This window comes from Condylura cristata, unplaced genomic scaffold (assembly GCF_000260355.1).
Source record: "Condylura cristata isolate star-nosed mole 26May11 unplaced genomic scaffold, ConCri1.0 scaffold00021, whole genome shotgun sequence".
NCBI lineage: Eukaryota > Metazoa > Chordata > Mammalia > Eulipotyphla > Talpidae > Condylura > Condylura cristata.
The window spans coordinates 29,763,449-29,787,088 of NW_004567122.1; the positions used below are offsets into that span (position 1 = coordinate 29,763,449).

Consider the following 23,640-nt stretch of genomic DNA (forward strand, 5'->3'; position numbering starts at 1 on the left):
CCCGGGGGGGCTGCAGCACGAGACGCAGGAGCTGGCCTCCAAGCGGGTGGACATCCAGAACAAGCGCTTCTACCTGGACGTGAAGCAGAACGCCAAGGGCCGCTTCCTGAAGATTGCCGAGGTGGGCGCGGGCGGCAACAAGAGCCGCCTCACCCTCTCCATGTCAGTGGCCGTGGAGTTCCGCGACTACCTGGGCGACTTCATCGAACACTACGCGCAGCTGGGCCCCAGCCAGCCGCCCGACCTGGCCCAGGCACAGGACGAGCCGCGCCGGGCGCTTAAGAGCGAGTTCCTGGTGCGCGAGAACCGCAAGTACTACATGGATCTCAAGGAGAACCAGCGCGGCCGCTTCCTGCGCATCCGCCAGACGGTCAACCGGGGCCCCGGCCTGGGCTCCACGCAGGGCCAGACCATTGCGCTGCCCGCACAGGGGCTCATCGAGTTCCGCGACGCTCTGGCCAAGCTCATTGACGACTACGGAGTGGAGGAGGAGCCGGCCGAGCTGCCCGAGGGCACCTCCTTGACTGTGGACAACAAGCGCTTCTTCTTCGATGTGGGCTCCAACAAGTACGGCGTGTTTATGCGAGTGAGCGAGGTGAAGCCCACCTACCGCAACTCCATCACCGTGCCCTACAAGGTGTGGGCCAAGTTCGGACACACCTTCTGCAAGTACTCGGAAGAGATGAAGAAGATTCAAGAGAAGCAGAGGGAGAAGCGAGCTGCCTGTGAGCAACTCCACCAGCAGCAGCAGCAGCAGCAGGAGGAGACCGCCGCTACCACCCTGCTGCTGCAGGGTGAGGAAGAAGGGGAAGAAGATTGATCAAACTGAATGAAAATAAACCCCCCACACATGCATACACACACACATACACACACACACAGCCACACACAGAGAAAATATACTGTAAAGAGAGAGAGAAAATAAAAAGTTAAAAAGTTAAAAAAAAAATAACTGTTAACTCCAAGGGAGCACCACCCACAGAACCTCCACCAACTGACAGTTTCTCTTCTTGACTTGCCACCCATCGCTGGATGTTGTCCACTTTATCCACCATATAAAACAGTAAGCAGCTGCTAAAAACAAAAAACAAAAAAAAATACAAAAAGTAATAACATTATATGAACTGTGTTTCCTACTTGATTAAAAAATATAAAGAACTGAGTGTTTATTTCCCTAATTAACCAAGAACTTTTGTACACGTTTAAGCTATTATTATTAAAAGTGTTTGCAAAATGGTCAAGATTATAATATTGCTGAATTATATAAAAGTCCTTTTCATGTTGAGCTAACATTTGACTTTAGCACAAAAAAGAGATATTTTAGAACACGTAAAATAATATTTTTAGTTTTTCTCATTTTGTTACCAAATTTCAGACCTTACATGGAGGTTATAGTATATTTGACACCCTATATACCTGTGATTAGAGATGTGTATATATATTTGAGGGCTAGGCATGCTGTGTGTCTGAGCTTTGTCTAAATGTTATGCAGAAGTTTGTAGAGTTAAAGGTACGTAGGTTTAATTCATGCAAGGTAAACAATAAGTGCTCTCTTTTATACAATATGCATTGCATCTGGACCTTAAACATATAAAAATGGTCAGTGAAACTTCTGTGAACATGAAGAAATTATTAAAAAAGGCATTTAAATGAAATTTGCTAAGTTGTGATTTTTACGGTTGGAACCAAAGTTATTCAAGTAGTAAAAGGAAAAGGAGAAAGAAAGAAAAGGAAATCTCCCATAATATTTTTCTGCATCTGTTTGCTTTGACTGAGTAGGCGTTTTTGTCATTATTGTGTATATGAGATGTACTTGTATCGTTCATAATATATTTTTTTTATTATGTGTAGAAAGATTTTTAAAATATAACTAACGTGCAGCAATTTCCAGTGAACCTGTACTTGGACATCAGGTAGTGAGTCTTTGTGGTCACTAGCACTGTCTCCTAAACTTGTAAGAGGTCTGAAGCTATCCTTTGATTTTCGCCAGTGCTTTTAACTTAAGTAGACCTGTTAAAAAGCAGAGCAACACAATTATAGTTATCCTACTGAGCCATGGATTCTGAGTTTCATTTTAGAAGTGAAAGCCAAGTTGGTGTATGTAAAGGATTTCCATGTAGCTGTGGTGCTAGTTATTACTGGCTACATTATATGCTAAGTGTATTTGTGTTCCCTAAGTGTACAAGCCTATCAAAAAAGTATGTTCTATAACTCATATAATCAAGGTTGTAGGGGATGAAAATGCAAGGCTTAGGAGAGCACTTTACCATACTGGTGTCCTCCAAACTGAAATTGTTTGTAACGATAGTCTTACAGGTTTTCATTTAAAGATGTTCGTGTGCTTTTAATTGACAACTAACTTCTTGCTGCTGTATAGTAAAATATTAATATATTTTTATCATTAAACTGCTGCATGACTATCATCTTTGAGTGAAGAGAAAATGTTATAAAAAAAAGATGCCTTAAACAGTACATTTTGATTTGGAATTCTGTAGAAAGTATTTTGGTTTAAAAAAAAAAAAAGATATTGTCTGATAGAGTTCTGGGGATGGAATTGTTTCTTGGCATATCCAGCCATTTAGACCTAACTGCTGTATGTAGAAGACACCACCTGTAGGAGCTGGAAGGTATTGGTGCTTCTCACATTTTAAAGCATTGGCCTAGGAAGGTGAAACAGTTGTCCTTTTGAAGGATTCTTTTTTTTTTTTTCTTTTTGTTCTGGTTCTTTGGGTTTTGATTTGATACTTTTAAACTCCCTGGTTGAGTGTGTTGTCTTTGTTTTTGAGATCTACTGTATGTGTTGAATAACAAGCTATTTCCATTGTACTGTGCATTTTCCCATTGAATTGTTTGCTTTTAATATTCATGCAATGTTGAATAAGAGGTGACCGTACAATAGTTAGGAGTTTCTTTACTTACAAAATCACTGGAAATTATTAAATTGCTTTCCCCTCCCCCCAAGGTGCATTTTTCTTATTTCCGTATAGTAAAGTTGAGCTTTTACAGTGCATAATGTGACATTTGGAATGCTTATCAACTGCATGTAAACATTAATAACCTGCACTTTTTTGTCTTAAGGTTTGTTGAGCTGTTTTGTTCACTGTACTTTAACTGTGATATGGAAAAGACTGCATTCTCTGTGTTGTTACTAGTTAGGAAAGAGAATTGCTTTGATTTTGTCTCTTGTTTACTATAGCTTCTTAAAGTTAAGCCTTGTACTACAGGTTGTTGGAGTACTCCTAGATCAGTGTTTCGTAGTAGCCAGCAATAAGTAGTGCAAGTCAACAAAAACACAGCAAACTTAGGCAAAGTGTCCTTTCTTTGAGATGCGAGTTCTTTCATGAGGTTTTCTTTAGGGTCAGAGTTACCTAAAGTGAAGCCTTGCTTACCTATAGACTTCAGATTCTGCTTGGAATCCTACCGGATTAAGAAGCACATGTATTGTGCAATTGTCTTTACACTATAACAGTTAAACACAATCTTACTAAGATTTTGAAACCAGTGTCTGATTTACGGTCAGTGGATCTAAAAAGAAATCCACATGCAAATCTTTCAAGACTTAGAGGTGATTATAGAAAAGACTAAGTGACTGTAAAGATGCTCTTTTTTGCATCTCACTTTATCTCCCCATATACCTACCCAACCTTCCCTTCACCCCTCTCCTGTTTCATCCTTTCCCCACCCTTTCTCCCAGGTGCTCGGTACTTTACCAAGGTTCTATATATCAGTGTTTTATGTTGGAGTTTTTCCTTGTTTTTATTTCACTAGTTGGTATGCCCTGTTTGTGTTGAAACAAAAAAGGAAATGGTATATTTGACCATATGTGTTATTCATAGAAGACAGTATGATCAAATGTGCCAAAAACAAGCAAAGAAAACTTAATTCATGACAAGTATGCCTTATTTTTAATGATCTGCTTTGTCTTACAATTAAGGTCCAAGAGCTTGGTTAAACTATATTATTTGCCTAAGTATAAAAGAAAACTTGAAATGCATTGCAATATTGATGTTCTTTAAAATGAGAGACACTGTCAAGTAATTTAATCCAGAGATCAGCCACCAGATCTGAAATGCCCATGTATATGTGTGTGTTTGGTGTTTTTTCTTTTTCTTTTAAATCACCAAATCTTTTTTAAAGCTACTTTTTATTTGTGCCTCCTATTTATCATGCTGATGTTAGAAGCAGCAGTCATCCAGCCACAGAGGGAGCTAAAGTTAACTAACCAGAACTGTAGAAATCATTATACATGCCTTTGACAACAAAGGAAGTTCATAAGAAAAGCCATGTTGGCTTTTCCTCCACTAGATACAGATTGGAGATAGATGAATATTTGCCAAATGGGGGGGGGGGGGAAAGACAATGCGAGTCAGGAAAGACAAACTTTTCCAGCTTCTCAAAAGCCATGGAGAGTAGAAACCAAAACCAAAAGAAATTAAAAACCTTGAAAGGCTCACTTTCTAGTTTTCCCATGCAGGGGTTGTAATTTGACTCAAAAGTGCAAAATATAGCAAAGTGTATTTTTTAAGGTCTTTGCATCTAGAGATGGATAACTATTTTGATTTGATTTTTCAGGTAAAGGAGAAAGCTGCTAGTATTTTTAACCCCTCACTAAAGAAGACAGATAATTTCATTTGGGAGCAAATACTTATTGCCTTGAAAAATAGCACTGTAATAGCCTATGATAATTAGTTGTAGAGTAACCTTTATCCCTTTTAAACTATGCAAATTATTAAATAAGTGTAAATTAGGATTCAATTAAAGATAGTTGATTATATTGCAATCAGATGGCATTCACAAACTTAACTGGAGCATATACAAATAAAATCTATTAGTCTAAGAGTTTTTGTATGCTAACAGAAAAATATAATTTAGCTACCTATTCTAAAAATGGTGAATATTATTAATATTGTATAATAGGACTGGGAAGACTGCCTCCTTTTTTGAAGAGAGAGATTAAGGATTTTTATAATTGTTTTTCATCAAATTTTAATATTTTTGTCAAATTTTTAGGTATTTAATTTGTAAAAGTTTGCTTTGTACTGGCATACAGAAAATAGGGTATTGATTTTAAACTTTTTGAAGCCAAGTGATCAAGTACATTTGTAATAAAAGTCAATGGATCTATATCAGTTGTACTCACTGTTTTCATTTCTTATTAATATAGGAGTAGTGTATTTTTTTTCTGCAGGAACATGGAACTAAATTGGGGTGGAAGGGAGGGGAAAGATAAGTCTGTTGATAACAAGGATCTGGGTGGGTACCATGGCCCAAGCACTTTATAGCACCTTTAAGTCTGTTAAGATTTGGTGTATGCACATGTCCATGATGCATATGTCAATTTTTTTCTTCCTTTTTTCTTATGGAACTTGATATTTGTAGAGGTCATCTCATTTATTTTGGTTTCTGTGCTTTGCATTTGGCACTTGAAACTTTTTAAACATTTTCTTTTATGACATTTTGGGTTATCTGCCATCCATGGTGACCCCACCATAGACATGATTATTTTTCCACATATGGTTCACCCTCTCAAGTATTCCAACTCATTTTTGCATATCACACACACAAACACACACATTTCTAGATGGTTTCATTATGGGGATTTCTGAAATTATAGCTCTGGTGGCTTTCATAGCTCCACAGTTCATTTTATCTCACATGTGAACATATTTTAAGATTCTTCCCCATAAAGAATGAGATACCAAATCTAATGACTTTTTCCTTCTTTTTTAAGAGTCTTTTCAGTATCAAAATGAGAGACTGCTCCCTAGTAAAAGGTTACTAAAACAAGGGAATCTTTAGCAACTTACATTTGGAACAATTGGTGATAACTCTGAATATACCATTTATAGTTTATTGTCCCTAAAGTTGAGCATCCTTAGTAACTGGAGATATCCCTCCAATGAGAATGGAATGAATAGGAAACACTTTACTAGAATTTTGCTGAAACTATTTGTGTAAAGTTATCTGTTAAAGTTTACCCATTTTCCAATTATACTTTAGGGTTTTTTCCATTACAAGCCAACTGAATTTAGGCCATTCATAGAAATACATGATAAAAACTAAAATGATCACTGCTATTACCTTTTTCACCCAGCACCATGAATTACCATAGAGAATTTGCAACATTTTAAAGATAGACTTAATACTTGAGTTATTTGATCCTAAAACAAAACTTGAATTTAAGGCCTAGGCCATTTGACAGATTCTTTTTGAACAAAAATTTCATTATGGACTAAGTAAAGATAAATCCAAACTAGCAGGTAGAGTTTCAGAATGCAAGAACCACCAGGTGAAAGGGAGAGATGTGCTAAGTTTCAAGCCAGTAATTTGTCATCTTTTAGCTGCTAAACTGACTACTAAGTTTTGCTGGCACTTTATATCTTTGGAAAAGCTGAATATGGCAAAGATCACTTGTTAAAAACATTTTCTTAAAAAGAATTTCATAGCTATTCATTTTTATTTTTTCCCCATATTATGTTTGGTAATTTTTTTTTTCCCTGATGTGCTTTGCTTTTGTGGAAAATTGTCTTGTTTGATAGGTAGAAACATGGTGGTGATCCTCTGAATAAAATATACTTCTAGACTAGAAATATTTTACTCACTTTGGAACTTTAAGATTTTTGTGTTTTCATGATGTTTGTTTTTTTGATGATTATCAGTAATTTGCTCAATAATTAAATATTGGTAACATTTCATGAAAAAAATAGTTTAGTTTATTGATTTAGGGTCTACTGTAATGATTCAAGAGGTCTCCAAGTTCTAGAACCAAGCCCTTGTCTGCTAGAATTTTGAAAAATATGGAAATAACTCTACCATGTGTTTTGGTCTAAACTGCATGGACATACAAAAGGATCCTAGGAGGACTTAAGATGTCCTATTGTGAAATGACCATTAAATTTATGGGACAGGTGACTTACGTATTTATCTTGACTAGTTCAGTGATGGCCATCAAGTAATGAATTGTTAGATGCATGGTGAGATTGGGTAAAACTCCCATTCAGCTGGAGTAAATTGGCAGGTAGTTGGTGGTATTTGACCTACCTACCAACCTACCTACCATGTACATATGCATTTTCTTTCTCCCATCTTCTTTTTTCCTTGTTTTTCCTTTTTCTCATTCTTGTTCTTGTCGAAAGCCTGCCAGTAGCAATCGAGCTTACCCCCTTGAGAGGGAAGTAAAGAAATTGCTGACTCCTGCCTTAAACATAGCTAACTGATGATCCAGAAAGATTTGTGTATTATGAGGTAATGAGGCAGTTTTGTTTTTTTTTTCCTGACTGCTGTTTTTCCCATAGTCATAAGTTGGCAGTTTGATGGGCATGGACATGAAGAAATTGTGAATTGAAGAGAGTAAGAAGTATGTGTATTTGGGGGAAGTTACTGGAGGCTGAGACATACAGGTAATAGAAATTTGAGCACAGAATGGTGGGAGAGCTGTTTAATGAATGGGAGTATGAGAGGTAAATAAAGTAATAACGATAGCAGGTATAGTGGGAGAAATTGTTATTGCAGGTAGGAGAAGTTACTAAGATGGAGTCTTAAATGAGTGATTTTTGCTGAAGACGATGAAGTTGATATTCAATAAGGAAGTTTTATTAAAGCTAGAGAAAATGGGTCTGTCCATTGTTGATTATGAGAAAGCTGTAGGTCTGTAACTTGATGTTGTGATGATGTATATTACAAATCTTTTTTTCAGGTATAGTGTGTTTTCTCTATTAGGACAAATTAAGTAGCACAATGGTGGGATGGCAACTTTGCTGGTCAAGCCAAGTTAGTGCTGGGGACTTACTATTTTGGAGGAAAGAGGGTTAGCAAATTTCAAACTTTTTCAGAGTTGTCATTTTTAAGCTGCCAAATAGTTACACACTATATGCTCTGAGTTCATGTAACAATGTAGTTTATTTACTTTTCAAATTAGTCCTCAGTCAAATCATTTTATGGTTCACAAATATCCATGTAGGTATGATTTTACAGAACGTTGAGCCTTCAGTCCACATAAATTTTTAAGTTAGAGGATAAAAACTGGGTATAAACAATAACTTGCAACTTCATATTTTAAAATTTCTTCTACATTTGCAATCCTAACAATTATTTAATCTTGTGGACTTTATGAGGTCTTCAGTAATACTGTTTTCCTGGGACTAAATAACATACCCCTGCCAACAAGTTTGTGTTGATTTTCCCACCTTCTCTGTTACTTTAGAGTTGTAGGATTCCTGAGACTTCAGTGAAGGCAGATGTGTCTATATCATTTTGTACACATTTGAAGTTCTTATGTCCTTTGTAGGGTGAACTGATAGTGTTTAGACTTTTGTTCCCATTATCCTAGGATCATTTTAAATTACTTAATGTAAAGAACTGTAATGCTCATTTTTAAAATTTCAAGTATATTTGTATTAACTTTTCTAGTTTGGTTTGACCTAGTCACAATGCTATTGACTTGTTATTTTCAAGTTCAATTTTACCCAAATTTGTATACGTAGTGATAAAATCTCTTTAACATAGCCAAAAAAGTTCTGATTTTGTGTTTGAATGGTAACTTTTTTTATTGTTACAAATGTCAAGTTCATTAACTGTAGCAGATTTATCTTTGTTAAAGCTTATTTTTGTAGAGTTGGCACTTCATATGATCTCCACATTTTATTGTGTGTCAGATTTTAGTTATAGTACAGATTCGTACTATAACTTCTTTAAGTCAGTGCAGAGCCTTCTTAAATAGCCCCTCCCTTAGGAATCACTTAAAAAAGAAGTGAATTCCCAAGCTGTGTCAAGAACCAGTGATTTAAATGACTGTGAGACAAATGTTTGAAAGACTTCCTTTAGTCTAGTCAATGGAGATGAATGATAGCCCATTTCCATGCTGCATACAGTTGTTAGGGTTTATAAAGTTGTCAGTGTGTAAAAGTGCAAAAGCAGGAAAGACTGTAAAGTTGCCTATAAAATTTCTAATTTTCTTTTTCTGCACTACTTATCTTTGCACTTGATTTTTTTAAATTTAGGACTAGTCACTTTCATTTTTGTTTCTAGTCTTTTCTAATTTCTTACAGAATTGTTTTCAATATCCCACCCAAAGCAAAACTTATATGCAATTAAATATGCTTTATAAGTCCAAGAGAATATTTCTTAGTGTTAGCTATATAGAATAAAAATTTTGTTTTGATAAAATTTTTAATATGGGCCTTTATTTGCCAGGAAAATCCTTTGTAAACGTGAGCTTTATTAAACTATTTGAATAGACAAAGTGAAGCTTAGGATAGGGAATGTGTGTGTGTGTGTGTGTGTGTGTGTTTTATGTATGTATATGAAATGATTATCTTTGCAACTTCCAGCTTGAGATGGCCTGGTTTTGGAGTGTTGATTGTTTTTCACTGAAGTCATTGAGATTTGAGACTTGCTGGGTATTGGCTTAAAAAGCCAGAAGTGAAAACAGTGTCAAGTGGCAGCTCCCTCTTTCATGTAGTTTTCTGTAATGTAGAGTTTCTTCATGGTTTATATGCTATACCTAGTATTAAAATAATTATATTAAATGAATATTCCTTTTTGGAATTCAAGGTTGACTCACTTTTTGAGGGTGAGAGGGTGGCAAGGAGTAAGGGACTTTATTTTAACTAGAGGCATTCTTATACCCTCAAAAATGTGCTCTAGAAAGAATAGAACAAAAAGTGTATCTGTGAACATTTTTGTTTGTTTGTTTTAGTGAGATTGTACGGCCATGTTCAGAATTGCAAAAGAAAAAAGTTTGACAGTTTTGTCAATAGAGCAGAAATGTGTTTTGGCTAAAATCATTTTTTATTTTTTTATTTCATTTTATATCTCCTTACTATAGCATTTTAGACACTTCATACTTAAAACCAAGAAGTAAGAGGCCTCTTTTCAGATCTGTTTTATTTTTGGAATGCTTGAGTGCGTGTCTGGATGGGGGTGCAGGGAGTGGTGTTTTAATTCTTGACATGCTCTACTCAGCATGTTTTGCTAGTCATTCCGGATCTTATGTTTGCAAATTTGTTGAAAATTCAGATGTATTTGAAATGCATCACTGTGAATGCTTGTGGCTGGACTTTGTTGTGGAACCTGTGGCTTTGTTTTTAATTTGGCTAGAAAGTTAAATTTCCTTGGTTCAGGTTTCAGGTTTATCTAGTGGAATTGTGTTGGTAGTTGTTTAAATGTGGACCAATTTTGGGAATGAAAGCTGACAAATGTGTATTTGACTCTAGATAATCCTTTACTCAAATTGTAAATTAGAGGCTCACATCATTACTGTTGTCTTAAGTTTATGCTGTCAATTCTTTAAATGTAGATGATGATCAACATTGTATCGATGAATTTCCTTTCGGAAGAGTCTAAAACTCAGTCTCCAAACCTTTTTTTGAAGACTAAATTTACCATATATGAAAAATGAAAAAAATTAGAAAGTGGCTTTGATTATTTTCAGAGGAGTTCAATCAGTTTAATTTTTTTTCTTAGTTTGAAGCACTTATTTCCCAAATGTGAATAAAGGGAAAAGGTCAATAATTTGGCCCTTTTTATTGAGGCCATTTTTAGTTTCTGCCCCCCCAATCCTGGTATGAAATAAATTACGGGTATCCCTCTGAATCCCTGTAACCCCTTTTTGGGGTCACAGATACCTTTGATAATCTGATGAACATGGTGGACCCACTCCCCAGGGGAAACAAAAACTGCTCAAACACAGATAATTTTGCTTATAACCTCAGGGGCATAACTTATCTTCTGAAACCCAAGTTTAGAATCTCTGCTCTATGTAAACTCTATGGGAAAAAAATTAATGTGATTAATTGATAAAACTAGAAATTATTGGCTTAAAACAGTTGTGATAGGAATTATTGTTAATGGTGGCCCCTACTAGCAAATTGTGACTGTAACCAGCTTTGTTAGACATTAAACCATCCAGATGGAAGACAAAAGAAGCAAAGTTCTGAGAGCTATTTCTAAGGAGTCAGGGCACCCTCTCTAGACATGGAATCCATGTCTAGTTTCAAGGTTCAAGGCAGGGGTCAGGGTGCCTGACAGCTTCTAGCAGGGTAGAGTTTGATAAACCACAATGCTCAGGATGACTAGGGGTTAGCCATTATCTTAACCCCTTCCTCACCAAAAGATTTTAGTTTTGTCTATTGGGAAACAAGACGTCAATAGGGAAAAAAAGATTTGCCTTATACCTTTGCTGGAACACATCAGTTGGTGACATGGGACACCAGTATTTTTGAGAAGGTGCATAAAACCAAAGTAAATTATTCTCTATGTAGAATATTATTTACTAGTAACATTTGTTTGGATGTATTAGCTTTGACAATTTTTACCAGTAAATACTGATTTTGTTTAAGACTGGGAATCCAGTTTATAAATAGGATAGTTGATATATCTGTCCTTTACCCCATGTAAAGACTAGTTTAAAGATTTATTCATACTTTTTACTTTCTTCTTTTAATGCCATGGAGTGGGGTGGGTTGGGGGGGATGTCTGAGTCAACTACTGACAGAATGTCTTCTCCAAACTTGAGAATTGAGAAGCAGCACTTTAAGTCTAACTCTACATCATTTTAGTGCATGTATTAGTTTTAATAATGATTTTTGGTGCATGCCTTTGGGCTTATTCAAAAGTGTACAATAGGAAAGTATATTTCCTTTCTTAGAAAGGAGATGTTTTTCTACTTTGCAACATGTGATTACAAAATCTTCCTCTGTGGGAAGATTAACCATGTATTGAACTACTGAAAAGTATATATTTTTAGATATACAGAAGGAATCTACATGGAGCAGCATTCAGACCTATATAGAAGTCATAGCATTCTGTATAGGACCAAAAAGGAATAACATTAAACACTTAAACAGACTTTGTTGGGTAGAAATACCTTTAGATCTTGCTTTGACTTCCAAAAGGAAAATGCCACAGAAGTTTGCTGAAAACTTTTGTTGCTTGAATTTTCTCTGTCAGTGTATTTAGCCCAAGTACAACAGTTTTGGGCTAACACGTAAGAATCAAAAACAAAACAAAAACAAAGCTAACTAAATAGATTAGTCTGGTTTGTCAGTCCAGCTTGACTGATATAAGTAAACTAATCACTTATAACGTGAAAAACTGTCCAACTCCTCTAAGGTTTTGACAAAATAACCTTGGCTGATGTGGGAAGGTTCCCACTTTGATTTCTGACCTGACAGTGAAGATTCATGCTTGACATGATTTCAAACCTGACAGTGTCTGTTTAAGGAGCTATGGTACAGTTTGCTAATTCAATCCCAGATACCTGTTGATTACCCGTGAGATCTAGAGTCCAAAGTAGCCAGCAGCCGTATCCCTGAGTGCTCTGTGCCCATCAGATCTCTTAAAAGTAAGCAGGGTTGGGACAGGTCACAGCTCAGAAGAGTGACCTCAAGTGCTGTGGACAGCCCCAGAGTCAAGAATTGTATCAACTTTCTTGGGAGTCATCACTGAACTAACGTCCCACACGGTATTACTTACTATAGATGCTCTCTTTTGGAAGAGGCCCAGAGGATACATCCTAATCGCTTGCGGTACTCAGAGAGGGGGTGCTAACTCTGATGCCCTGGCCAAATTCCAGTTTAGGGATGTGGGTCGTCTTCTTGCCATTCTAATTGGAAATGTGCATCGCTTCCCATTTTCCCTGTTGATCTCAGTGCAAACTTGCACTAGTCTGTTTCTTTGCCCTGGTCCCAAGTCTCTAAGATGCTGGTGTGTTTATATGGGCCAAGTTCATGCCTTCTCCTAATGCACAAGAGTTGAGGAATGAGTGACCCTGCTGTCCTTGGAGGATACACAGGAGTGACCCTGTGTTTGGAGGATAAACTTGTGATGCTTTGGGGATTGGCCCTCCTTTAGCATAATTTGGGAAATGTGCACTGGCCGGAGGCTTCCAGCCATGAGGTATGAGCTGAAACCTACTTTCCCTCTTTTCTTATAGCATGTTGAGAAAATCTGTTGGGTTTTCAGCAGCCAGGGAAGGCCGGAGTTCTGCAGCTTTAATCTGGGTAACTTGAGGCTGGTTTGAGCAGGACTTTGGTTAATTAACTGGGTTCTCAGATGCCACAGACTCCGTGAAAAGTCACCATTATTTTCAATGGTTGTGATAGAATTTCCCTCACTAGTCATTATTTTAAGATTATATTGCAGAGTTGTTTTATTTGAGCTTTTTTTGTGTATACACAATCCCAAACTGGAAGAAATTTTAAAAAAAGGAATCCTGCTGTGAAAGGTATATATTACTCTAGATTTTTCTTACTGTAAATATTGTAAGATTGTAATACTGTCGATATTTTATTAACCAACAAATGTTAATCTATGTGAATTCAGACTTATTTTAAATGTGCTTCTTATTTACTGTGTGTGGTCCCTGTTGCTGACAGTATTAAGTTATATTCTGATGTAAGATTAACTTTATTAAAGAATGTAAACATTAATGTTTCCTTATGGGAAAACAAATAAAGTATAAAGAAGACAATTCTTTTGATTAAAATATACTGTGTATTTACACTTGCTAGACCCAGCACCACTTATAAATTTAGTACACTGTTCAGAATTTTAGTTACCACAGCTGGCATGGTTGTGCTCTCTTTGAAAGTCTAAGAGTAGGTGTTGTTGGAACATAACAGTTTGTATTTGTCTGCTGTGAATCAATCTTGAAATTTCTAATCAAGTTTGTAAAATTTTTATAGTAAAACATTTTAATGACAATTTAAAAATTTATCTTCTCTAAAGAATGGTCAAAACTATATCCTTTCAGAAATATAATTGTTCTTTAATATCTTTCCAAAATGACTTTGGTTAAATGGACCAGATGTATATTAGTTGAAATTTAGGACAAAGTTGTGATATTCTTTGAGTTTACAAGTTAATCCTTATTGGAAATGTGCCAATTATACAGTAGAATATCATTAATTTGCACTGTTTGGGGACCCCATTAAGAATGCTGAATTTTGCCAACTAAGAAGTAAGCAAATGCAATTTAAAAAGTAAATCTGAGCATTCTGTATTAAATATGTGCAGTTATTATCACATGAAGAAGCGCAGTGTGTCGGGCTGTAATATAACCATACTTGCTGTCATGTTCTCCCATCTCAGTGCTGGGAACTCACCATGTGGAAACCAAGCAAATGTGTTGTGCATCAGCCGGCTTGAGTTTGTTCAATATCAAAGCTGAAACTAGCGAGGTCTGCTGTACTGCTTATTGAAGTATTGTGATTCTTTTAGGCATTGATTCTTATAAAATATATACTGTAACAGTATACTTTGTACAGATTTAAATTTTATTTGAAAAAAATGAAATAAAGTAGGCAAAAAATAAAGATGTTTATTTTTCATGTGACTATATAAACAGATCAGTCTTTTTGTTTCAGTGCCTTTGGGGTGGGGGTCTGGCTGCTCTTGGATTTTTTTTTTTAACTAGTGGAAGCCACTATTAGGACTCAGCAGCAGGTATACTTGGCTGGTCATTAATTGGCTGCAACCCTGAAGTGTGCCCTCTCTCACACTGGAAAACTCTCTTTCTGTTTCATTTGAAAACAACTTGGTTCTTTTTAAAGGTTTTATGTGAATGGCCTCCCTATCTTGTTGATTGAGTCAATTTTTAAATTCTCCAGTTGTCTGACGGTTAACCTAGCCATCAGAGAAAGAAAACTTTTCTCGTAGACCATGCTCCTTTCCCATGGAAGGTTTTCTGTTGTTTAAAGTTGGAGTTGGCTTGGGAAAGTGGGAGGGTTACAAAAGAGTATATAACAAAAGATGAAGAGAATCCCCAGAAAATCGAGGTTGTGCTTAAAAATAAGATCCTTTCAAAATTGCTTTTCTAGTGAGTGGAGTGGTAGACAATAAATTAAGTTACTGATAAAATGTGGCATGGGAGTGAGCAAAGTAGTTTTAACAGGACTTTCTCATAGAAGATTAGATTTATCTGTCCAAAAAGAACCACCCCAGTTTTGACTAAAACTGGTGATAGCCTCAGACTCCCTCAATCTTTAGAAGTGGAGTTGAAAGTGACTTTCTACTCATTTTATCTTTTCTGACGCTTTCTCTAGCAGGCTGGATCTGAGGAAGGTTTGGAACACTATAGAATTTTTTTTTCAGTGTTACTTACATGTGTATGAAAGAACTTAACATTATAAAACTGGTGCATGGACATAAAACTTTCTCAAGTTCACAGTATCACAGTTCCAGGCTTCCTTGAATGAATCCCAAGACAATTTTGTTTTGATTTGTTCTCTTGCTAAAATAACCTTCCTTTGTAGAGCACAGCAGAGTTAGACTGGACTAGCTTCCACATCTGACAACCAACTCCAAAAGAAATAATGCTGTGTAAAAAGTTAGAGCTGAGGATGCCAGTACTTGAGAGGGGTGAGGGTTGAGGAGGAGGGGAGTGGAGGGAGGAGAGTGAGATGTTAACAAACTTTAGTTTCCCCTAAGTCCTCCAGTACCTATCATTTGGGGGGCACGCAGGTCAGGTAGGTACTTCCTGAAGAGGAGACCAGATTCTCCACTCTCCTCAAGGTGGAACAAGACAAACACTGGGGACCCAGCAGGAGAGGACTGTGATTAAATATGCCCTGTGGCCATTTTGGAGAGGAAGGGGTGAGGTTCTTCAATCAGACTACAGGGTAAATACACCAGACTTGGGGTAGATCTGAACTATAGGGCAAAGCTTTTAGGGCCATGGGAGCCCCTTAAGAAAGAGGCCAAGCATGTTCAACAGAACTATTTGTCATTTTAACTTGGCTCTTTCTTTTCTAAAGTGATGTAATTGGCAAGTTCTTTCCATCCCCACCTTCAGTGGATGTTAACTTTTTATGTGACATGTCATTCACTTTGGCTCCTTTTGCATGGCTTTTTAGAAATCTCTTTGTTCTTTCTTCCAGTAACAACTTCTTTCCAAGCAGACAAAACTTTTTTGACTTGGGGTACCAGGTTTTGAAAGAGGTTCTGCTCGTTCCAGATCAGGGGAGAGAAGAATCTTTTTCTACGTTTGACTGCAGCTAACCTCAGGGCCAGCACTGCTTTCACTTCAGTACCATCCCCCCACACTTCTGGAACCTGAAGAGGAGCTGCTTCCCTCCCCCCAAAATGGGAGTTCTACCGTAACTTTGCAAATCTCCAGCATGTTCCCAGTAATATTCCAATTTTCCCACCAATGTTGATTTTCATTCATTTTGATTTATTCAGCTCAGGTCATTTGGCACTTAGGTTGGCAGTGAGAATGTCACGAAACAGAAAGAGAAGGCTATTGCACCCTACAGCCAACTGGGTGGACCAGTTAACCTCACCAGCCTAGGGATCCTGACACCTGAGTGCCCAGCTGTCACAGCAGACCCTCCCCAGGGAGGAGGGTTTCCCTTGAGGAGATAGGCAGCACCTCCAGCCTAGCTCCACTTTCTGTCTCGGGGCATAACACTAGGGGTGAGTTTATACTGTCATCAGCTTACATTTTTTCCCAAGTTCATCACTTTTGTTCCCCACCCCTAGTTTTATTGAGCTATATTTGACGTATATCACTGTGTAAGGTATAAATAGTTGACACATATTGTTAAAGATCACTTCATCATTTCTGTTAGCATCCATGATCTCACATGGATATAATAAAAAGAAAAGATTTTCCTTGTCATGAGAACTCCTAGGATCTACTCTCTTAGCGACTTTTGCACATGTCCTACAGCAGCGTCCTAGTCAGCATGTCATATGGCACATCCCCAGGACTTATGTTCCTGGAAGCTTGTGCCTTCTATCTGCCTCTGATTCCCCACCCCTACTCACTCCCTTGATAACCGCAGATCTGATTTCTTTTACTATGAGTTCTTTTACTATTCCGTTTTTAACAGATTATACAGTATTTATCTTTCTCTGGAATTTTTTTTTTAACTGACATTGAGTACTTAAAATATGCAAGTCCCCAAGCTGAGCTTTTTATCTATATTATTTCTTTTAATTCTTAACAACGCTATGAGATGGGCACTAGTATTACCTCCACTTGAGAGAATTATGACTAGAGATTAAATAACCTACCCAGGGTCACAGAGTATTCAAGCAGGCTGACACCGGCACACACCCTTGGCCTCAATCCCTTGAGTGTGTATATATATTCTTAAAACATTTATTTATACATATAAGAATTGGGGTACAGATCAGAGGTGTGGGGGTGAGAGGATTCACCAGAGACAGAGTGAGGAGCAGAACAGCCAGATCTACTGAAATACACTGCTGAGGGGAGCAGCAGGCGAGACAGGAGAGGTCTTTGTGTCATGTGGGTCAGCTCCTGGCCAGGGATCAAACTCATGCTGCAGTGGCTGCTGTTAGCTTCATAGTGCTGTGCTGAACCCCTGAGCCAGCAGGGAGCCTCCCTCTAGTGTATATTACCTTCTCCAAATTCTGCCTCCTCTTCTGTTAACTAGTGAGTTCTTCCTGAGCTTAATGTTGCCTTACCTCAGAAGGTGTTCAGCTGTTGGGTGGCACAGCTAGTGTTCCTGTAGCAAAGGAGGATTTCTGTGCATAACTCAAAAGTCATACTTCCTGTTTCTGTTCCTCCAGTTCTGGACGTTGATTCATGAATGAATCCACATTTCATTTCCTCTCCCCTTTCATGGGGGAATGACTTACTCACAGCAGATCTGAGGCAAGCTGGCAAATGGCCCTTCCAGGCTTCTCTTCTCCACTGCTTTTGCTTAAAGTCAGCACAGCTCTGAGTACGGTTCCTGCCTCTCTCCTGCTCTAACCACAGTGACCCGATCAAAGGGTCTGTGAGTGAAGCTGTTGGATTATCTCATGGAGTTGGTTATTCCTTTCCTTTCCCCTGAATATTCCCCTAGCGGGCACCCTATCTTCTTAGACCAGACCTCTGTAGGCACCCATTGCATTGGGAGGCAGTCTCGAAAGGAGAACCTGGCTCAGAGAGAACCTGGCTCAGATTCCCCAGACCTTGGCCTTCAGGAACAACCAGCCCAGTGGTTGATCAGCCAGGGCTGGCCCTTTAGCCGTCAGCTCAGACTTTTGCTTGGACTTTCTGAGGCTCTTTACTGCATCCTCTAAAATGATATTTCGCAGATACTTCCTGATCTCCAGGGGGAGGCCAGAGTGTCACTCTCCAGGGGCTTCTTCCAAAAATAAAATCTCAAATTCTTTGGGATTTAGGGGTGGTTTAGAGAACTGTGGCATCTGTTAGAACTCTTGTCTAAAATGGGAAGTTCGTCATTTGAACTTGACCCCCTTCTGGTACGTGTATTCTCTAACAGTGACTCTCAAGGTGTGGTCCTTGGCTCAAGAGCATCACCACCCCCTTGGAAGTTGACAGAAATCACCACAGATGGGCAACATCAGATCCTGCTGGGGCCCAGCAATCCCCAGTGAGATTCTGCTGCACAGCAGAGTGTGAGGAGCACTGCTCCCTGAAGCATTGGTTCTTTGTCTCTTTTGGAGCCCTACATTTGCGAATCTGATGGAAGCATGTGGCCCCTCCGGAGTCCATGTACAGAACCTGTGCTCCGGAGTATTGCTCTCTCCTTCCTGGCTTCTTTCTCAGGCCACTTTCACCCTGTTGCTTCCTCGGTGTTGGTCGTTGCTGTCTGGGTAGCCCCTCATCAGAAAGTTCAGGGAACAGTCCTCGCTGCTCCCTGTGCTGTAACTGGAGTCCCTGGCCTCCAGATAGAAGCCAAGCGCTCGGGCATGGGGCAGCAGGCCAGAGCCTGGGACCCAATAAAGCGAATCCTCCTCCTGGGCTGGGCCCCAGCTCTGTGTCAGCACAGACTTCCATGGTGGCACTGGCCGGGGCAGGTTCACAGAGCTTGTCCATGGCGAGTCCTGAGTAATGCCTCTTGTTCTGGGGAATTGTTTGCAGCAGCCCCAGTGGTGCACAAGGATCCCAGTTTGGATGACAAATTATATATTCACCCTTTTTCTCACCTAACAGCCTCCTCACTGGTCTTACTACCGCTCTTGCTTCCCCACCCCCACCCGGCTATCCATTCTCCACACAGCAGCCTCAGTGATTTTTTAGAAAAACGCTAATTGAATGATGTCACTCTCCTGTTTCCTATCACACTTAGAATAAAAGTCCAACTCTTTACCGTGGTTACAAGGCCCTTATGATTTGGCCCCTGCCAAAAGCTCCAGTTTTCTCGCCTTCCTTTTTACCTCCTTCATTTCCCCTCTGCCATGCAGGTCATCTTTGGGCTTCTTCAGTGCACAGAGCCCACTGCCCCCCACAGGGCTTTGCCCTGCTCTTCTCTCTCCCTGCCGGGAGCTCACTTCCCCCACACCCTGACCCACTGGTCCTTTTGTGCCAACAGGCCTCAGCTTTCATGTCCTGGCTTCAAGGAGGCCTCCTCCCACAGTCACACTAAAATGGCCCCTCCGTTTGCTGCTATTCACTACTGTGGTCCAGGCTTCTTTCCAGTGCTTAGCACTGTCCCAAATGATCTTTTCCTACCGATGGGGTAATGTCCTGCTGTGCAGGCAGGACTCATGGCGGCGTCCCTGGTGCCCAGATGAGTCTGGCACACAGACACTCAGTAAGCATGTTAGTAAAAAATTGGATGCCGGTGAACACAGGCCAGTCAGGAAGTCAGCCTTGCTTCTGGCAACCTCCTGGTCCATTTTGAATGCAAAAATGCTGTGTTCTATCTCACCCCAGGCCCACAGAGGGCATAGGACAGGGACCCAAATATGAGACCATTTTCTCTACCTGCTGCCAACCTCCTTATCTCCCACCTCTTATTAGCCTCTGTGTCTCCTCTTCCCAACTGTTTAACCTCTAGATGAGGCTCTGGAGAAAGAGCAGTAACCCTGACATCAGCAGATAACTTAATGCCTACTCTGTTCCTAACTGCCCCCCAAAGTGCAGTTGGCTGGAACTCTAACCATTCAGCATGTACTTGGGGGCCCCTTGGCCACTGAGCACTGAGCGACTCTGTGGTTCTGATCTCCTCCCTGATGAACTGGGTGCTCACTCACCCTGGAATCCACTGATTGAGGAAAAAGGGGCATAGCTATTCAAGGGGTGGCATGCCCTATTTTTAAATGCCAAGGGGCTGGCAGTATGGCCTCTGTGGAGCACAACATCCCTGCTGATGTTTCACCAGGTTCTGGCCCTCCTGCTCTCTATTTCTACCCCCACCTCAGCCCCCTACCCCCTTAACAGCAAACCCCCTCCTTCCAGGGAAGAAGTGAAAGAGTCTTCCTCCTTGATTCAAAACCTGAAGTGGGAGTGAGGCTCCCAAGTTCAGCCGAGTTTAAATTTAGGCTCCAGGGTAAATTTCGGGCTATGGAGTATGGACTCAAAAAGCAAAGTTCCTCCACGAGAGGACCTCAACCCTGAGGGTTTCCAACCCATGTCCCAGAAAGCGAGCTCTGATAAGCGAGGTGCTGCCTGGTGGACAGAGGCCAGCGAGAGGAAGCAAGGACTCCATTCTCCCCGGAAGTATTCCAAGGCCGTTGTTTGTGTCGGTCTTTGGGAAGGAGCATGGAGATTAAACATTCTGCTGTATTTGAAATTAGGGCTAGTTGCAAATTCAGATCATATACCTCACTAGAGCAGTTGTACCTAGCCTCCCCCAGCTCAGTTTCCACATTTGGAAATGGGTAAGTGCACCTAGCTCATTTGACAGTTAGGCAGCGTAAATAAAGTAAGTTAATGTTGAAAGCTTATAGCACAAAGTGGTTCTTAAAGCACAAAGAACTTTGTGGTTCTGGCACAAAGTAATGTTCAGTACAGGCCATACTCATCATTATCTTTGTTATTTGAAAAGAGGAATCAAATGTGGACCTTGAGTAGTCAGTAGGGGCTCAGTTCGCAGCAGCCTGTCCTCCAGGTACATGAAAAGGTAGACGCAGCTCTAGGATGATTGGCTGGTCTCACTTAGCCAAGGGGAAAGGAACCTATTTTGACCCCTTCCTATTTCAGCCCTGGGTTTCCCCTCATACCTTTCTCCTGCCAGCCCAAGCAGGGTGCAGCCCGTGACTCTCTCCACAGATCTAGTTGTAGATTGGACCAGATTTATGTCAGTTTGTCCATTTAGTCTGCTCCAGGCTTGGGGTGTGTGAGGCTTCCTGGTGGTGGTGGCCAAGGAGAAAAAAATAAGGCCTCAGTTTCGGGACCCTGCTTCCTCTGTCTACTGGCAAAAGAGATTCTGCCAGCTGCTCAGGGTGTGGGGTGGCTAGAGGTCAGTGCTGAATATTAATTCACCTGTTGCACATCTAAAACAGCAGTTTATCAGCCCTAGGAGACAACTCTTGCATAAGAAAAGGAATGATTTTCCTTGTGGCAGAAATTCTTAAGCTGGGGCTTTTAGGCATCTGTAAAAAGCTCCTGAAATTTTACAGCTTTTACCTGTATGTGCAATGTGCAATTTTCTAAGAAAAGAATCTGGTTTTCTTAAAAAAATCTCAAGGGAATGGGCCTTCCTAGTGGCACAGAGAAGACCTAGCACTATGAAGCTAACACCACCCACTGTAGCATGAGTTCAATTCCCCAGCCAGGGAACTAGCCCCTCTCCTGTCTCACCCACTGCTCTCCTCAGCAGTGTGTTTCAGTGAATCTGCCTGTTCTGCTCCCCATTCTGTCTCTGGTGAATCCTCGTATCCTCGCACCTCTGGCCTGTACCCCAGCTCCTGTATGCATAAATAAATAAAATAAATCTTTGAAAACCAAAAACAAAATCTCTCAAGGGAAGTTACAGCCCAAATAAGTCACTGGTCCTGGTCTAATAGAACCTTCCCCTAGGGGGTCTCTTAGGAGGCTGTATTCTTGGGCAGGGCTGTATGTAAGAAAGGCCTGGCTTGGAGGAGAGAGCCACTCAGGGAACCCATGTTGGCAGAGCCCACCATATCCATTTGGGAAGTTGGGCATAACCTAGCTTAGTGTCCCCTATTTGCCCTGAAATTTGGGGCTCCACCAGAAGGCACTCTAAATTGCCATATTTTGTGCCTAGTTGGGGGACTGGTCCAGTGTTGTCACAGAGGTGGAGACAGGGTTGAATGACCTTACCAGGTGTGTTTTGATAGTAGTGATGATGCCGGGTACGGAGTCTCCATGTTGCCCTCATTTGAACGTTATAGCACGTAGTTAGTACTTAGTCATGGTTTGTGTGGCAATGTGCAGTTGTTGCCTTTCTTCTTGGAAAATTGAATCTAAGCCCATGGTTCATTTTTCATTTTCCCAGAGGCTAATCAATGGCTTCTCCTTACCCCCCTGGCATCCATTCACGAGGGGTCAGGTGCCTCGGTCTTTTTCCCAGCCACACTTACTCACTTACTCTTCACCCCACACATCCTGAAAGATTTATCTCGAAGCCCAGTTGGGGCCCTGGAGGTTGTTGGATGCTTCTGGAAATGGGAGTCCATCTTTGAGACACCCCTAACTCAAGCCAGGCCTAGTGCTGTCTCCTGCCTTTTCTAACACCCACCATCCCTGTGCAGCCTCTTGTTCATGTTAGAAAATGGCATGTACCTCCCTGCTGAAAATCCCCCTCCTCTCAAATCCTGAGTCCATATGCTCAACTCCTCTGGTCTTCTATATCACCAGAATACCACAAAGGAGACTTAAGACTTGGTTGTCCTCCACCCTGCATCAGGGGTACACCCTGGGAGCTCAGAGTCGCTCACAAGTGGAAAATCATAGCTGAGAGTGGCTGTGGTTCCCTGGGTTCCTGATAGGGGCTCTAAGACGGAAGTTTCACTTTACTCTGGGCCCTTCATTAAAGTTCTCCAGACATCCAACAGAAGCGCCTGAAGGGACAGAGGCATCTGACTTGGAACCAGCAGATTCTGTAGGTCGCCAGCTCACCCAGGGGCCCCGGGCACATCTGCTGTTGTTGCTACCAGGATGTGTGGGGACCACCATCTCCAGATTGCCACAGAGCTCAGGGCCTCTGAGGTGATGAAAGCCCTCACAGAGTGGCATTTTCTCTCCGTGCTCACCCAGAGCCTCTCTTTGCAGGTGAAATGAGGCCTAGAAAGGAGCACATCCACTCTGTGAGATGGGCCTAGGTGGAGGCACTGATGTCTGGCAGAGACAGGCCTGCCTCCCACTCCTCACCCAGGGCCAGGGAACTCTTCCTTTCATCTTGCTTCACCATCTCCACTCCTGTACTCGGCCCACTCATTTGAAGCTGGCTCTTAATAACTATGACTTGAGTTACCTCTTGATGGTAGGGCTCTGGCGCTGAAGATGGGGAATAGCCACCCTCTGGTGTTCATCTGCTTCCTCCTTAGCCCTGACTCCAACTCCTGAGAAGGGATTATAAAGAGACACCAGGCCTCCAAGGCCAGCTCTTCTCTCCTGAGAATGAGCTTTCTCTGGCCTAAGCCAACGGCTTCTTTTAACCCTACTAAGGGTGCCTTGGGTTATACAGAAGTTTTTCATTTTGACCAAACATATCAGTCCTCTTTTTGTGATTTTTAAAAAATATTTATTAATGTATACAGAACTGGGGTATAGGCCAGAAGTGCAGGGGCGGTGAGAGGATTCACCAGAGGCAGACTGCGGAGCAGAACAGGCCAACTGATGAAGTACACTGCTGAGGGGAGCAGTGGGCGGGTCAGGAGAGGTCTGTGCCATGTGGGTCACCTCCTGGGTGGGCAGGGATCGAACTCATGCTGAAGTGGCTTTAGCTTCTTAGTGCTGTGCTTTAACCC

At 40.6% G+C, this 23,640-nt stretch overlaps 2 protein-coding genes across 2 annotated transcripts; both read left to right on the forward strand.

Annotated features, from left to right (window-relative positions):
* Nucleotides 1-4: 4 nt before the first annotated feature.
* On the forward strand, nt 5-4,351 carry PURA (purine-rich element binding protein A; the record flags this gene model as incomplete). The annotated part of the gene is made up of 1 exon (XM_012727753.1): nt 5-4,351. A coding segment is annotated over one exon (816 nt), but the record flags the coding sequence as incomplete, so codon positions are not given.
* A 2,855-nt stretch (nt 4,352-7,206) lies between these two features.
* Nucleotides 7,207-14,338, forward strand: IGIP (IgA-inducing protein). Its single transcript, XM_012728005.1, has one exon. The coding sequence runs from the start codon at nt 14,009-14,011 to the stop codon at nt 14,168-14,170; it is 162 nt and encodes a 53-aa protein (XP_012583459.1). The 5' UTR covers nt 7,207-14,008; the 3' UTR covers nt 14,171-14,338.
* The last annotated feature ends 9,302 nt before the right edge of the window (nt 14,339-23,640 follow it).